This window comes from Pygocentrus nattereri, chromosome 3 (genome assembly GCF_015220715.1).
Source record: "Pygocentrus nattereri isolate fPygNat1 chromosome 3, fPygNat1.pri, whole genome shotgun sequence".
Taxonomy (NCBI): domain Eukaryota; kingdom Metazoa; phylum Chordata; class Actinopteri; order Characiformes; family Serrasalmidae; genus Pygocentrus; species Pygocentrus nattereri.
In genome coordinates, this window is record NC_051213.1 from 41,874,881 (window position 1) to 41,891,774 (window position 16,894).

A 16,894-nucleotide genomic window follows, 5' to 3' on the forward strand; every position below is an offset into this window, starting at 1 on the left:
CAGTCTTGAGTATTATTCTTTTTTTGTGTGCATATTAGACACTGCGACTGTCTGTGTCTGTCTGTCTGTCTGCCCTGCGATGGACTGGTGACCTGTCCAGGGTGTATCCTGCCTTCCGCCCGATGACTGCTGGGATAGGCTCCCCATGACCCTGACGGAGAAGCGGCTTAGAAAATGGATGGATGGATATTAGACACTGCGTAAAGCACAATGTGAAGCCATGCCAGTTTTAAAGTGTTGCCTTTATTATTTGAACCCAAGCATCAGGTTGAGCTACATTACGTATGTGCATTGTTTTGATGCACTACGCTGAATTTCAGTTTCACTGCAGGTCGTTTGGCTTTTCGCCCTCAGGGACCAGTGCTCTGTGTCTTGGCTCAGGGCCCTTTGGAATCATGGACATGCCGAGGCCTTTATCCTTACTGCATCTGCTGTCCAGCTCTTCTACTTCAAAACGTCATGGACACTGAAAAGTAGAAGCAGAAGCCAAATTTCTACACACAGGTCAGAATTTACAACTCTCAGCGCTCATTTTCAGATGAGTGTTTTTTGGCTCATCAGTCAAACTGTCTCACCTGTACTTGTGCGCCATCTAGTGGAACAGACACTAACAGGCACTTATTTTGTTTAAAAGGCAATTGCACCCAAATCCTAGGATGACCAGAACACCCTGATAGCACAAGCTATTCTGCCTAGAAGCCAAAATAAAGCCACAATATGGGATTCCAGAACAAAAGAAAATAACTTAATGTAAAAGTGTTATTTTGAATGTAAATATATTTTATGCAAACATTGGTATCATTCAGTATTATTGTATGTACTGATATATATGAAACAATACACATACACATTGTTTGCTGTCTGAAGAAAAACAGCTCCAAAACAGTAACTTTACAGGAGAGGACAAAACGTCCTTAACCTTTAATGAAAGGCAATGTAAACAGATTTTATTGAAAGTGTCATCATATTTGAAGAGGAATTCCACTGATCTACCAAAAGTCATTCAGACTATTTTAATGGTACACTGTAGAGTAACTTGGTGACTCTGGTGAGATTTCTATAGTCATGAATGGAACCTGGAGTCACAATGTCTACAACACAAATATAGCCATTTTATTTACTGTCCAAAACCACCAGTGAACCTACACGTGTCTCTGGGCTTTATACGCAACATAAAATAGTGGTAATTTTTTTTTCTACAGGGGCTATTTAGCCTTTTAATGCCCTGCATGCCTCTTTTCACCATGTATAGATTTTTTTTTTAAAGTGTGCTTCAGGCCAAACGTTTCTCTGAAAACTAGCGCAATTGTTCAGGCATCAGGCTGCGTGTTTGTAACTGTTCCACTGTTTCTGGAATGAAAGACATTAAGTGCTACTAACGTGGACAATTCTGATTCCAGTTTCTCTAGAACAGAGCATTTCACATCAAACTACTCTGAAGTGCTTCATTTCTGATTAAATGCATTGTAAGAAATCAGTGGAATTCCTGTTTTAAGGCTAGTGCGCCACGACTGGCATCTACATTCCTATGTACTTCTAGGGAGCACGACTAGGTTCATTCATTTCTAGCTCACTTTCTAGCAACAGTGCTTGGTGAATTATGATTATACTCCTCCACGCTGTCCTGATTGAATAGTAAATAAAGAAATGTGGCTGTTCCTGATTGTAGCGTTAAAGCTTTCCATTGCATGTTAAAGATCTCACATTTCAGATGGTTCATTTGCAACTGAAGCTACTCGGCTTGATTGGGATTCCACTTTGTCTTAATTGTGGTTCATTATTTGAGTAGATTTTTTTGTTTGAGTGGATTTGAGTGGGATGCTCATTTTGGTGCTTTACTTACCTCCAACAGCAGGCTCCTCAGCGCACCATCAGGCTCCAAAGCCAAAAGGCAAACAGCATACAAAGTGAGACATCCCTCCATTTCTCATATCTCCAATCATAGGTACCCCAGGGTGGGGAAACCCTGAACGATTCAGAGGGCCCAGGGATTACAGATGCCATTTTCAACTAATACTACTGTAATAACTTCTCCAGCTTACCCCGCCCTGCTGCCTCTCGTGCCTCAGTCCAGGATCTCCTTGATGCACCAGCAGCAAAGCAAAAAGTAGAGGCACTCTTTCAGAGACTGGATGACCCCGTAGGCGATGTTCCCTCCCAGCAGGTTCTTGCCCCGTCCAAAGCCGAGAGCGGCGTCCCTCAGGTTCTGCCCCAGTGAGGAGGGCATGGCCTGGGGCAGGGGCCGCTGCGGGTGCATTTCAAAGAAGCGGGAGAAGAAAGGCCAGAGGAAGTGGGAGTGGGGAGCACGGGAACCCGCGTGTTGCTGCGTGGTGAAGTTCTCCAGCGTTTCTCCAAGTATTCAAACCTCACTTCCTTTTGAGGTAAAGGGGCTTATGGAGCCCAGAACAGTTGATCCCAACCCTCTACAGCGGCTGTGGTGATCTGTGTGCGCAGTCCCCTTGCCCCTCTGGCCCTCTTGCTCTCTCTCTCTGCTTGTATAGGTTATTTTAGGCTCTGGAACATACCAGCTTGGCAACCCACTTCCGACCATCATGCGTCCATTCTACTGTACAAACCTCAACACCTTTAATCTCCTCTTTGTCCGCATCAAATTCCTGCTTTGTTTCAGGAAAGATCCTGAACGCTTCTGTCAAAACATTGCCCTCCAAATGCATACCCAACTGTTCATTCTGTCCCCTCTGGAACTAGCACCTTTTGTTCTAACGTGGGTTAGGAAGCCACATGTAGGGTCAGTGGATCTTCTGTTGCGTCAATGTGAAAGCAAAGGCCTGCTTGTAAACTGATTTAAAAGCAAAGAATGTGTGCTGTATACATACGAAAACAGCATGCCTATGGACGCAGTTATGAGTGGTAGGCTAACAGATGTACTTTTCATCAAAATCAAGGGTCACCCAAGGCCTCTCAACTGACCGTCTCAGATATGCTTAATACTTTTTTTTGTCGGCTAAGATCATTTTTTTGCCTAAAATGAAGCAGAAAAAGGTGAACTACGCTGGTTTGTTAATAGGTTTGTTCTCTGGTTGTACCAAAAGGGAAACGGAGATCAGCAGGTCACTCATATCACAATGCTTTTGCCATTTAAGGGTTATTATTAAAGAGATATATTTTTGATTAATTTTCTGTTATGTCATGTTAAATAGTGCTCACTTCATCCGTCACACCAGTGTGACGATTTTTGCACATACAAAATCCACATTACATTTTTTTTTTCAAAAGCCCTTTCTGCATTTTCTCTCACAACCTTGTCTCACTACAATATCCAGCATGCATTGCTCAAAAGCATCATAAAAACCTTGGAGAGTCCACAAACCTGTAGAGGCTAAAAATATAAACAAGTATTCAACCGAATGCACTTCTTTTTTCAAAAGCTCCTCCCACCTTCAAGATGCACCATCACAGATTTAGTCTTTCAACCGAAAAATCTCCCTCTCTTTATTATTGGGGTGTTACTGTCGGACAAAAGTAGCCACAGTTACAAAGGATGTAGTGGTGGTTACGTTTTTTATTTTGGCCAAAGTGCCTCTACACCTCTAAACCTGCAGATTAGGGTTCAAACCCTGCTCAGGCAAGAGCATCACACTCTAACCAATAAGGGTCCCTGGGATAGACTCCTAACGCTACTTTCTCCTACCTCTGCACCACCATTAAACTGTTAGACACTCTGGATAAGACCTACTGGCCACAATGACATCATTACCTGAAAGTATTACACAAATACAAGAAATCAGAGGAAGCGCTTTTCCTGAAATACGGTGATTTGAAGTGGATTTACTCTAAAAGAAGCACCGGCACATCTGACAGGGTAAACGTTGTCCACTCGTTATGGTCTGATCAGTAAGAGGAAAGCACAGATCAAACCCACAGCTGGCAGTCAAACCAATAAAATGCTCAACATCTGAAACAGATGATAATACGTATTTATATATATGCAATCTATAGTTCCAGATACATATGTAAACATATATTTTTTTTTTCTCCCCAAAGAACATTAAAAGGAATATTAAAACAAATCTAAAGTAAAAATGCAACATAAAAATCAACACTTGTGCAGGTAAAGAGAATTAAACCTTTGGTTTAGAAAATGCATACAACTACAGCCATAACACCAAAAAACCCCAAAACAACCTTCCCTTAAAAAAAAAAAAAAAAACCCAAAAACAAACAAAAAAAAAACCACAATCACGAGAACACAAAGAGTTTAGAGGATCCCATGCAACAGAGGGCTGTTGTGAAGTATGAAAATGATCAAAATTTGCTAATGAGCCAGTAAAGCTGAGCAGGCCGGATCATTCCAGGCTTTTCAAGCACGCACACACACGCACACGCACACGCACACACACACACACACACACACACACACACACACAACCATGCAAAGGTCAGAGACCACCTTTCATTGATTTAATTTACAACCAAAACGGCCATCATGCGACTCCCTTTTCCAGATGACGTGTCTGAGAGGACTAAACAAATCGAGGAAAGAAACTGCTGATGTTCTCAGAACAAGGGACTGAACACTTCAGAGTCCAGATGTCAGCAACACTGATTTTAGATTGCACGCATCCTGAGAATCCAAAAATGCTAAACCAACTTCTAAGACTGAACTTTTGAGGTGTGGAAAAAATATCCCTGCAGATTTGTATAAAATACTGAAAAAGGTTCGGTTTACTTGCTGAGACTTTTCTGTTCAATATATATTTTCTTTCTTCCTGAATAAAAGGGAATAAAATGAAGTGCTCTCTGTCTTTTGCACACTACTGTGTGTGTTTATATATATATATATATATATATATATATATATATATATATATATAAATAAACACACACACACACACACACACACACACACACACACACACACACACACACACACACACACACACACACACATATATACACACACACACACATGCCCACTTGTGTAAAATACAAAACCACTGGAGTAAAGAAAATCATCATTTTGAAGATCTAAAAACGTACACAGCTAATTACGTACGTCACACTGAGCCACAGATAGAGCCGGCCTGCTCTCCACATCACTGCTGATGGTCTGATACTGTACAAACTTACAAACTGAATACAATTCAGTTAGACCATTTAGGCGAGTGTAATCCAGACTATCTACAACTCTCACATTTGTACACCGTCTTTTAGCCGCTCAGGGAGAAAATCATGATGGAGCCACGACCATTAAGTTTACTGTTCGTCAATGTCGTAACAAAACCGTGTAAAATCATAACCTCCAATATGGTAAATTTATAGGAGAAGGAGAAAATAAACTGGCATGGGCTTTCAATTGATAACACTTTACTGAAGAGCAGCGTTTATAAGGCGACAGGACTCCTCCATAAGCGTTTCATGACAGATGACAAACCTACAGACACTTATGAAGTCTTATTCCAGCATATGTCAGCTGTCATACTTGCCGTTAACAAAGGCAGGCAATTGCTGGAGGCAAAATGAGAGAACATGCATGTTTTGTCCCCAAGCCCATTATTTTCCTATTAAGCAGTTCATTGAATGCATGATGTAACATTATTCTACAATACCTCCTGTTGTGAACCCTGAAATAATTTTACTGCTTTAAGATATTGAAAAGTATATAACTCTTCTGTGAATTCTGATCTCCTCAAAACGACGACAGGACTTTTAATTGTGGCATGCTTTTAAGAAAGAGCAGGTGGAGTATTTTACCAAAGAAGACCCCAAGTGACCATCATGGTGCAATGCCATGGCCAATAGCCCTTTTCCAAATATTGGAAAAATTGAGTTTTTGAGTTACGGCTGGTTCAGAAAGCCGTGGGCTTCATTATATAATCTATAATCATGTTTATTTATTTGAAAATACTTATATGGGTGTCCATCTAGACTTTTCAGTAGTGCTAGTAACTTTAAAATATGATAAATATTAACAAATGTGTGGCTGCGCTACCTGACATTTTCTGGGTTATAAAACGGATTATCCTGACTTGAAAGAAAAAAGTGAAACATATCAATAAATTATGTTTAAAAGATAAATGAGCAATAAGTCTTATCTGTCACTGACCCTTAACATGTTTGATTTTTTTAAGTAAGCCAAAATAGTCGTGACAGATGGTTTATTTGTGATGTAGCTTCATGAATGTTGCCTGTCAGCAAAGTGTTCTTACTGTATGTTAATGTAAGGTCATTGGATGATTTTTATTAAACAACTCACTGCTAAACGTTCATGCAATATTCATGCAAAGGGCAGCTGGTGTTTTCAAATGGAGCCAAAACGATCATAATAACAAAAACAAAAATAATGGCGTTACAGGGTCGTCTATTGGAGTGGTAGACTTAGGTGAAGCTTTTAAGGAATTAAGTTTGTAAAAGATAAAAAAAACCCACCACTAACATCTGAAATTCATCCATGATTTCCTTCCAAAAGTCTGGACACCAAGAAAGACTGTACTCAATCACAGCAACATTCATAACCAAACTGTCTGACCGCATCCAAACATACAGGCCACGATGGGCCTTCCACGTAGATACGGTCGCAGACTAGATGAACATCTTGATACGTGCACATTTGCGCCATATGTACATATTCTTAGAAATCGGTTGGCCGTTTCTATACAAATAGAAACAGTATCACAAGTGAGCATCTTGATTCATAGCAATCTGAATGGTAAAAAAAAAATAGCTTCATTAAGTCACAGATCAGCACTAAAACAGGAGCACGACTGAACAGCAGGCTTAAGAGAATGTGCAAGAAGACTAGGAATTGCCATCACCTAAAACCTGGACTAAGCATGACTAAGCTTGTGTTGTATTTTTGCAGTGGCATTTTTGGCAATTTTTTATTTCCCCCCCCCCGTTTCTTTTTTTTTTTCCTTCTTCTTCAAAACACAAGACTACTGAGATCTACCAGTGTGGCTGTGTTGAGTAAAAAGGCACAATTCATACAGGAACAGAAAACCGTGAAAAAAAGCAAAGGAAGGAGAAACTCTGTGTCCTTTCACCACTCTTGTGTGGCGTTCGTAAAAACTGCATATTGTAGGCGACCTCGCCCGAAATGACCACAATCCCCGGAATTCACTTGGAGTGTCTGTTCCTTTCCCAGACGAGTATACTATAGTGTGAAGGCGCTCGACGTTTTATAGACTCTTAATGCTACTCTGCTTCAGATGTGTGCATTATATTCGAACATAACGTCATTTGTATGAGCATCATTGCACGCTTCCATCTTCTTAAGCAGTCCAGACTCCAGCACACATGGAGACAAGATTGTCGATGCAAACTGAAAAATAAAACGATCCACAGAAAAAAAGAAAACAAATTTACAGAAATATACAGTAAGAGAACATATGCGACAAGAATAAAGCCGGTTGATGACGTCAGGTCGCTCTAAAAGATGACATCACGATAGAATGCGAATTCCCCTTTTAGGTGACATTATAGAGAAGCCGGATTTAGTTTTTTTTCCCCCTTTTTGAGTCATAATGCTTGGCGCAACTGCATATACAGTCGTTTTCCCTCTGGTCTCCTGAGATCAGCCGAGCTGTGAGGTGATGGACGTCCGTTGTGTTTCTTTTAGTCATGTTCCTCCTCCAGGGCCGGGGAAACTGTTATGAGTCTATGAAGAGGCTACTTCAGCTTCTGTTTATTCCATCTGCAACATCACCTGACATTAACTTCCTTTTCACATCAAGGGCTGCGAAGTTCAGGGAGTGTTTCTAATATTCCCAAAAGGGAGTTTGGAAAAGGGACCACTAGAGGAACTGATAGAACAGATGAATGGTATGCCAGTAGGAATTCTGTAGGCTGCGCAGAGTGATCTGTTGAATAAGGAGGCTGAAGGAGTTTCAATTACCCATCCAAAATCCCAAGAATGAGTATGCCTGTCTAACTGGGATCTAGCCTTGGTTGAACAAGATCAGAGAAAAATTCACCAAGTCACTGGATGCGAAGTCTCAATCTTTGGAGTGCTACACAGGGACAGTTCTGTTCACCTGAGTCATATAACATGACTCCAAGAATGCCCAGGCTTGCTGCTGTGCTAACAGCTGCACTTCAGTCCTAACTCAGGACAATGTTGACGACACATTAAATTCTACACCAGTTTTGTTGGCTTTTTTTTTTTTTTTTTGGCTTTTTTTTCTCCATTGGAATCTTGCATTTTCTTAAAGCCTGATTCAATTGGTGTGAACCTCTGTTGGTCCTTGAGTACAATGACTGCATCACTTTAAAGTCTCATTATAGATTGAGGACAAAGTACAAAGCTCAGTGTTCCATTTTTTTCCTTTGAGGCAATTATTTGCTCACCCTCCCTGTAAGAAAGCCATTCTCTGGAAGAGTTTGCGTTAAAAGTGTCAGAGAAGGAAAAGGAAGGAGTCATCTCTGCAGACAGAATGCCAGAAGAATGGGGCGTGTCGGACACTTGAAGGGGCATGACTCTCCCCTTTAGGCTCTGCGCTCCACCGGCTGCTGTAGACACACCTCGCTTCCTGCAGAGACAATTGGCAGGCGGTTGTCCATGTGGTAACTGATCAGGTGACTGACGCTCTCGAAGCGGTGGTCTTTGGTACGCACCTACAGACAGAGACAAGAAGGAAAGCGAGACAGAAAGAGAAAAGAACAAGATTAAATGTCAGTGCACATACAGGGTGGTAACCAACATCAATGAAGTCAATGAGTGGTCAGCAGTGTCAATTAAGGAAAAACACAAAGCGCCATTTACCAAAAAAAAAAAAAAAAAAAAAAAAAAAAGAGAAGTGCGCTATAATCAGGGATGCACATAACTGGTACGCAGGTACGCATGCGCGACAAAAATTAGCAACGCGTACTGCCACTTGGGTCACTACCGCGCTCTTGCGTACTGACGATCCCTCCTGAAATATTTCACATGACTGCTCAAGTCGCCAGTGTACATCGGTAAATGTTGGTAATTATAGTCAAACATGTCTAAGAAGAAACAGACAACAGTAAGCAGCTTCTTTGGAGTTTCGCCCCCAACTAAGAAACAGCAACTGGAGCCAGAGCCGAAGAAAAGACTTTTTTCGGAGAAGTGGCTGCAAGAAGTGCCGTGGCTTGAGGCTAATGATGAGCGAACAGAAATGTGGTGCAAGATTTGCCGTGCCCATCCACAGCTAGCAGACAAAACAGGTGCATTTTATAAAGGGTCGAAGAATTTCAATCATCCGTTATTTAACAAACACGAAAAGAGCAAGGAACATGCCACTGTGGCGCAAGCCATTGCTAATAAACAAGCTAGCCGAGAAGACATAGCAAGTCGTCCACTTAGCAGATGGCGAGACAAGCTTACTGATCAACAAAGGCAAGCCCTTTTTAACGTTTTTCTCCTTGCTTTCCATAAAGCGAAACACACCCGTCCCATGTCGTCATTTGCGGAGGATATTCCGTTGCTGAAGCGGCTAGGAGTTAATGTTGGGACTGCTTATCATTCACGTGAAGGGGGCACAAGGATTATGCAGAGCATAGCGCATACCATCAGCAGGGAGCTACGAGCAAAGTTGCAGGCTGCTCAGTTTTGGGGACTGCTTTTTGACGGGTCCGAAGACATCACAAAAACTGAGCAGGAAATCGTGTACATTGTGTCAGTATCCACCAATGGAGAGTTTTCGTCAGACTTTCTCGGATTGGTCGAATTGGGTGCCGACCGCACCGCACAGGCAATAACAGACGGGCTTGTAAAACTTTTTCAGGACGCATGCTTGGACGACTGGAGAACAAAGTTGGTCGCTGTGTGCACAGACGGCGCAGCTGTTAACGTCGGGGTGTACAACGGCGTTGTGCCAAAACTAAAGGGACTAGTTGCGATTGGAGACAATCTTGTGCACATTCTGTGCACTGCACACACGCTGGAGAATTGCGCAAAATCAGCTGACCGCAAGGTTCCGTACTGCAACACCTTCAATCAGTCTGTGGTCAGGCTGCTGCAGTTTTATTTACAGAAAGGTGGTGCGAAAAAAACGGCTGCATTGCAGAAGCTATGTGAAGAAAATGGGATCTCCTTTGTGAAATTGGGAAAGTTTCATAATATTAGGTGGTCTGCATGGCGGCACGAAGTACTGTTAAAAATATCAAGACTATTGCCAGCCATTAAAATGCAATTGGCTACAAGTGATAACCCTGACTTGCAGCATATCTGCACAGAGCGTTTTCAATGCTTTCTAACACACATGGTTGACATTGGCAACATTTTGAAGACCACATCAATCAGATTTCAGAAAGAAAAGCTGACCATAGGGGAATGTAAGGACGAACTCATGGTGGCCATTGGGCAATTCAAACTTATGCTTGATGCTGGAGACCATAGTGCACAGACTGTTTCTAATGCTGAGGCTGACATAGACAAGACAGACTTACTCAGTGCGTTAATTGAAGAGTTTGAAACTAGATATGACTCCCTTAAGTCATGTGATCACTTCTTAGTATTTGACCCTTCAACCTGGCCTCAGGAAATGCAAGGCCTCCACAGTTTTGGAAACACAACAATTTGCAACATTCTCCAAAAATACGAGGCCATCTTGCAGCTCAATAAAGACATCACTCTGACAGAATGGATGCGCTTAAAGCAGGCAGCAAAACGGCTGGGAGCATCTTCTGTGTATGACCTAGTCCAAATAGTAAATAATCCAAGTAACCCGGATGCTTACTCCAACATCAAAGAGCTGGTTAAGCTGTCTCTTGCACTGCCTTTGAGCAGTGCAGCTTGTGAGAGAGGTTTTTCACATCTTAACATAATCAAAAACAAATACAGATCCCGCCTGTCACATGCTCGTCTCTCAGCCCATATGCACATCCACCTGTCAAAGGAGACCACAGAGACATTTAACCCAAAGCCAGCTGTTGACCTGTGGATGGAGACAGCCAACCGGAGGCTCAACCAAGGGCAAGGAAGTACATCTATAGCAGCAGCATCATCTGAGGAGGACAATGGGGGCGACAGTGCGGTGGATAGTGAGGAGGACTTTTAAGACTTATCACGGATGAGGTGAGTACCAAACACTATTTGCTGGTACTCACATGAGTAACTCACTAAAAAAGTTATGTGCACCCCTGGCTATAATGTTCTATGACAAGAGGTTCTCAACCTTGTTCACCCCAAGGCCCACCTGTTTATAAATGTAAAGCATAGTGACCCAAAGAAAAACTAAAATCAGCTTTTTTTTTAGAAAATAGTTTTAAACAAAACAAAACAAAAATAAAGAGTGCTTCATGGCCCACTGGTGGTCTGTAGCCCACAGGTTGAGAAACCCTGCTCTATGATAAAAAAAATAAATAAATAAAAAAAAATATATATATATATTTTTTTTTTCCCCCACCAACTTGCAATGCACCAAGGAAGCACCAGGGCAATATTGCTTGTTTTGTTGAGCTACATAAGGCAAAATTACTTGTCTGCAGAACTAGGGACACTCAAGTGGCATGTTGACTGACTGGACACTCAAATTGGAATCACCCATAACTGACTTGCAACTCGACTCAAACTCTACAACGAGGACCAAAATAAAAGACAAAACTAATTCAATTAGGACCACCAACTTGCACTCGCTCAAAAGGCTCTAGACTTGACCCAGGCTTGCATGAAGTAACTTCTGAATGTCTCTGCTTGAATTCCGAAAGGTGATAATAAAAATAAAAAGAAATGGTTGAAGATGGTTGTTCAATTTGTCAATTAATGGAATAACATAACAGAATCACTAATTCCCAATGATTAGTTGCTGACGTTAATTATTAAAAAACTTGCTTTTTGTTGTTGTTGATTATGAGCCAAAAGAAGGAAGACCCAGAATGTCCAGCTTGTCAGAGACATGTGATTTAACATGAAAGCAATAGTCTAACACGTCTTTTGTGAGGTGATGAGCTGAAACTAATGCTCGTTTCTACAGTTGGTCAACCAAACTTCAAATTGTGGAACAGTTCATTCTACCGTTAAACCAACCACCATCTCAGCAATAACCCCTTGCCCCTATCCTCCCCTTTCTTACCACTCCTTCTGGATCCACCAACAACAGGTGCTTGGGCTGGCCACCTTGCTGCCCCGTGAGCACGTACTGCCCCGGCGTCGTGCCAGACTCCCGAACCAAGAAGTCTCCGTCTTTGCTCAGCAACCTCTCTGCATGCTTGCGGCTCAGGGGGCCATGGAACCAGGGCTCATTCTGCAGCTGCTCCGCCAGAGGGGGTGCCACTGTTGCCGGTACCCCAAGAGCATCATCAAATGGCTCTGCAGAGACAGGAAATATTTACCGTTCATACTGACCACTGAACTCAATGCTCCTATACATTTAAGAGAAAATGGAACGGGAAATGTTACACTCACTCATGTCAAAAGCATCTCTGTGAGCATTGCCATTGGCTGAAGCCACTGAGGGGCGGGGTTTATCGACATTAACGTAGGAGGGATCGTCAAACAGGCCACCTTCCTTTACCCCGACTGAGAAAGGAAGGAGTACAAGAAAAAGAGAAAGGTAGAGTTCTTCAACAAGTACCATTGACAGTGATATTCAGAGCATTTAGAAGCCACTGGTCAGTAATAGTGGCATAAAAACGCTGAATCGCTATGAAAAATGACCAAGAGCATAAAGAGAGAAATATTACACATGAGACTGACCTGGTAGTGGAGGCAGAGGCTGCTTATGGATATCATTCATTCCAGGCTGTCCATAAGGCTGAAAACACACACAAACAACATGAGCTCACACTTACACACATGAACACACATACAGACACACAGAGAGCATGGGTCAAGTCAAAGGGTCTCACCAGCGTGGCTCCTGTGCTGTGTCCAGGACGTGTCCTCATGTCCACCAGGCCTCCCGGGGGAGGCTGTTTCCCGGGGAAGTTATTATAGTACGGAACATCTGGGGGTTGGGCCAAGTCCTCTTCCTCTTCCTCCCATGCTGACCCGTCAAACGGGGCCATCCTGAGAGAGACAGAGAGGCTGTTTGTGAACCCATCAGATCAAAATCACCAACACCCCCTTAAAAACAAAAACTTGAAGGGCACTAATACTGTTACCACTACTAATACGTCTAAGGCTTTTTTAACAGTAAGAGCTATTACTCATAAATATGAAAATTATTTTATAATACCATCAACAGAATTATGCTATTACCCAGTGAATCTTATTTATTAAACCATATAATTTATAATTCTTCAAAATGTATTCCTTTTCTATTTATGTAATTCAATTATATCAACCATTTATTAATAACAACAGTAATGCTAGAATTATTATTGCATAAGTTAAACAATTCTATATAAATAATATTTTTTCTAAGTAAAATGAACCAATAATAATGAAGCACTGTTATTTTTTAAATAATAATGACAATGATTAGCTAATAAAAAATATATTTATAATGATATGATCATGTAATTACATAATTAAATTGCAATACACATTTTAATTTGCCAAACATTAATTACCAACAATAATATAATTATGAAACAATATAATATAAATAAAAACATTTAACATTATATTAATCATTTGAAACCAACAATGCTACTACATTTACATTTCTACTACTACTACTGCTACTAACGATAATGACAAGCAATAATATTTATGATAATACTCATGCTATTACACAATAATTAGTTATTGTAGTATATAATGTTCATTTTTTAATAATATCTCATTTAATTATGACAACCATTTAACAATAAATATAAGAATAATAAAAATAATAATACTAATATGAATATGAATAATATGCCATAATTATAGCTATTACTTAAAATACATATAATATTTAAATATAATAATAATAATAATAATGTTTTATTATTTATATTCTTGTGTTTTATTGTTTAATGATAATAATAGGTGTAATTATATATGTATTATGTATAAATATATATAACACTTCAATGATAATAATAATAATAATAATAATAAGCAAATAGATGCCCTGTAGATATTTAAGTATTCTCACCATTCATTATTTTCATAAAGAGACAACAACATGCAAAGCTGAGAGCACAATGATCCCTCACTCTCAGACTCCTCACCTGTCATGGGGGGTGACGAGTTTAGGTGGGTTCTTCAGATACTGTTTAAAGCGCAGCTCGAAAGCCTGGCCGATGGTACTGATCACCTCCTGAGCCAAACCCTCTGAACACTCCAGGATGTGACACGCTGACACAAAGGAAGTTAATGCAGGTCACAGCAGGAGCAAACATCTACGGCATTATTACAGAAGCCTTTTCTTCAAATCCAGGTTATTTAGAAGCAATAAAGTAAATAAAGCAGTATGAATGGGAATAAATCTACTTGGCATTTAATTGCATTGCATTAAGTTCACACTATGATCCATATGCATGGAGTGCAGTGAGCAAATTAATGAAGTATCTTGAGTTTTAGTGCAAATATATGGCACTAAAAGGGCCTGTAATTCCAATACAGGAATAATAATAATAATAATAATAATAATAATAATAAAACTTTAGCATTTATCAGTAAAGATTAGACTGGCTGCTGATAGAACGCAGGTTTTTTTTATATCGCACCTTTTTGTACACAGAGGTAACAAAGTGCTTTACATACAAATGGACACACAATACATTAAAAACTACATTTAACCCTTTAAATGGCCAGGCCCTGCCAACAAGCCCATGTTTTATTATACACTTCTAAAATCAAGGAATAGCTCAGCCAGTTTGCACCGAAGTCCCTGTATTTACTCAATAAAACGGCTTAGAATGTAATAAGCATAAATCAAATCAATTTGGCTATAATGATTAAAAAAAAGGAAAGCAGAAAAAAATGCAAGGCTCCCTATAAAACAGAATCAGTGGGTTTTGAATCGTGATTTAAACAACGCTAGAGAAGGCAAATCTAAGACCTTCTGGGAGCTGGTTTCAGCTGTGAGAGGCAAAATAGATGAAAGCTGTCTCCTTGTGTTTAGCGCAAACTCTCAGTACCACGGCCAGCTGACCAGTTCCTGAGGATCTAAGGTTGGCAACTTTGAAATGAATACTTGGCTCAACACTTTAGAAGTAGATATGACAAGCTATCTTGCTGTAATCCTGGTTAAAATTCCAGCAGAAACATTCTGACTAAGCTTTAACTAATTCATAATCCTAGTAAAAAAAGTGAAATATTTCAGTTTGCTGGAGATGAAAACATGGATAAGCTCCTCTTGGTCTGGTTTTGATATGAAACTCTCCTAATAAAATGTAAAACCTGTACTATGACAGTAGGCAGAACTCCTGTAGTCAAGTATTAAAGAACTACACTTCACTGCTAGAGCAGTTCAGAGACCTTACCTCTCTGGTTGACAGGGTCTTTGGCTACGTAGGCTACATATTCCGCTGTATCCTAAAGAGGAGGGGGAGAGAGAGAGAGGGAGAAAAAGGAGTAAGAGGGGAGAGGCATCCGTGCATGGGGAGATCAAAGGAAATCGAAGGAAACTGTAGCTAAAATGGTAGAAGGCCAGAGTTAAAAGAAAGGAAAGTAGAGTCTTCTAGTCACGACAGGCAATCTAATCACTAGGAGAGACAAACTACAGGTGAAAGGGAAGATATGAAGAGATGAGGTCAGAGCGCTGAACAGGAGAGAAGCAAAGATGGAAGAACCGAGAGAAAAAGTACAAAAAAAAAAAAAAAAAAAAAAAAGGACAAGAACGAGGGATGTGGGACTCACTGGATCTCCTCCTGACGCAAAAGAGATGGACTGCATGTGATGGTTGGCAATAATCTGTAGGGACAGAAAAAGATGGAGACAAATGGAGAAGACGAACATGTGGCGAGTTGAGCAATGCAAGATGAACAAACAAAAAACACAACAGAGAGTGTACACAGGAAGTATGTGGTCAAAAAGTACAGAACAGGGCAGCGGTCAGATCAGCTCTGACACTTCTGTTTACAGTTAACGCAGTAGTCCGGCCAAAAATGACATTTCCACGTGGTTGATTGGTCAAGGCGTGTTCAGTGTCTATAGTTGAGTTGAGAGGCAAAAGGTGCCTCTCTCACCACTTGCATTAAGTGACTCGCCTCAGACATTAAAAAGAGGAGACATTTCACAGTTTGAAAAAAAACGAATGGGAGAGCATGTAATGCTCAACATGGCATCTGCTTACAGGGAACGTCCTGCCCCTACTAATGAAAAGAGCCATCTGGCTTGCAGTTGAAGCTGCACACGAGAAAAGCCCTCCTTCATTGTGGAGACGCATGTGGCCAGAATTTTTCAGTTGTAAATATACTTCTGAAATGCTAATGAGGCTTTCAGATCAGGCTTATATGTCCCTTCCCTTTCAAAGGGACAGAAGCCAGAGAGGCCATACTGAAGAAACCGCCTATTGTTTGTCTTTAGTTACGATCCGAGGTCAAGATAAGACTTTTCAAAAATTTGTGTTATGCTATCTCATGTTAAGAAATCTACTTGATCAAGGTCAATTATCAGCTCTGATGTTGGTTGTTTTGTTAGTAGACTATAATCATGCAGCTGAAACATAAATACTTAATCAAAATAACACTAAAATGTAAGTTAGCTAAATGACCATTACAGATGGAAAAAAAAAGAAGGTTGAAATAAAACTACAAGTGCGATAAACTGGAAGTTATGAAAACTGTAACAGTGCCCCCTGATGTTTATCAGAGCAGGAGTGCTCCTCGGTTTCAGTTTCCATTTCCCAAATGCTTTAACACACATTCAACTGTGCTCCTCATTATATTATTCACCACCACTGCTGCCATATTTTATCTGATGAGTTTTAAAGAGCATCATTAGATGAAGGTAATGAGAGGGAACAGTTGAGTTATATATGTGTGTGTGTGTATGTGTGTGTGTGTGTATGTATGTATGTATGTACAAAAATTGGGAAACTGCTGTTTGGCAATAAAAATAAATGTCAAGTCATTATGGAAGTTATAGTGAACT

General features: G+C 40.5%; 2 protein-coding genes across 6 annotated transcripts in view; both read right to left on the bottom strand.

Moving 5' to 3' along the window:
• Window positions 1-245: 245 nt before the first annotated feature.
• Window positions 246-2,540, bottom strand: LOC108441954 (lens epithelial protein). Of its 2 annotated transcripts, none has more exons than XR_001858997.2 (2): window positions 1,844-2,540; window positions 246-466 (listed from the first exon to the last, which is right to left on the bottom strand). XR_001858997.2 is itself a non-coding variant. In XM_017721750.2 (2 exons), exon 1 carries the CDS (start codon window positions 2,255-2,257, stop codon window positions 2,066-2,068), a length of 192 nt encoding a protein of 63 aa, XP_017577239.1. In that variant the 5' UTR covers window positions 2,258-2,540; the 3' UTR covers window positions 246-466; window positions 2,043-2,065. The 2 variants fall into 2 exon arrangements, 1 of the variants encoding a protein (XP_017577239.1); XM_017721750.2 differs by having other exon boundaries at window positions 2,043-2,540.
• A 4,298-nt stretch (window positions 2,541-6,838) lies between these two features.
• shc1 (SHC (Src homology 2 domain containing) transforming protein 1) overlaps window positions 6,839-16,894 on the bottom strand; it is a 67,389-nt gene continuing 57,333 nt past the window's right edge. For 3 of the 4 annotated variants that reach the window (XM_037536932.1, XM_037536931.1, XM_017721742.2), the window contains 8 exons: window positions 15,659-15,712; window positions 15,283-15,334; window positions 14,026-14,152; window positions 12,772-12,931; window positions 12,620-12,677; window positions 12,329-12,442; window positions 11,997-12,232; window positions 6,839-8,574 (listed from right to left, as the gene is read on the bottom strand). In XM_037536932.1, the coding sequence (XP_037392829.1) occupies window positions 8,446-8,574; window positions 11,997-12,232; window positions 12,329-12,442; window positions 12,620-12,677; window positions 12,772-12,931; window positions 14,026-14,152; window positions 15,283-15,334; window positions 15,659-15,712 (930 nt within the window). In that variant the 3' untranslated portion in view covers window positions 6,839-8,445. The remainder of the gene's footprint in view (window positions 8,575-11,996; window positions 12,233-12,328; window positions 12,443-12,619; window positions 12,678-12,771; window positions 12,932-14,025; window positions 14,153-15,282; window positions 15,335-15,658; window positions 15,713-16,894) is intronic. The other variant, XM_037536930.1, reaches the window with a different exon arrangement.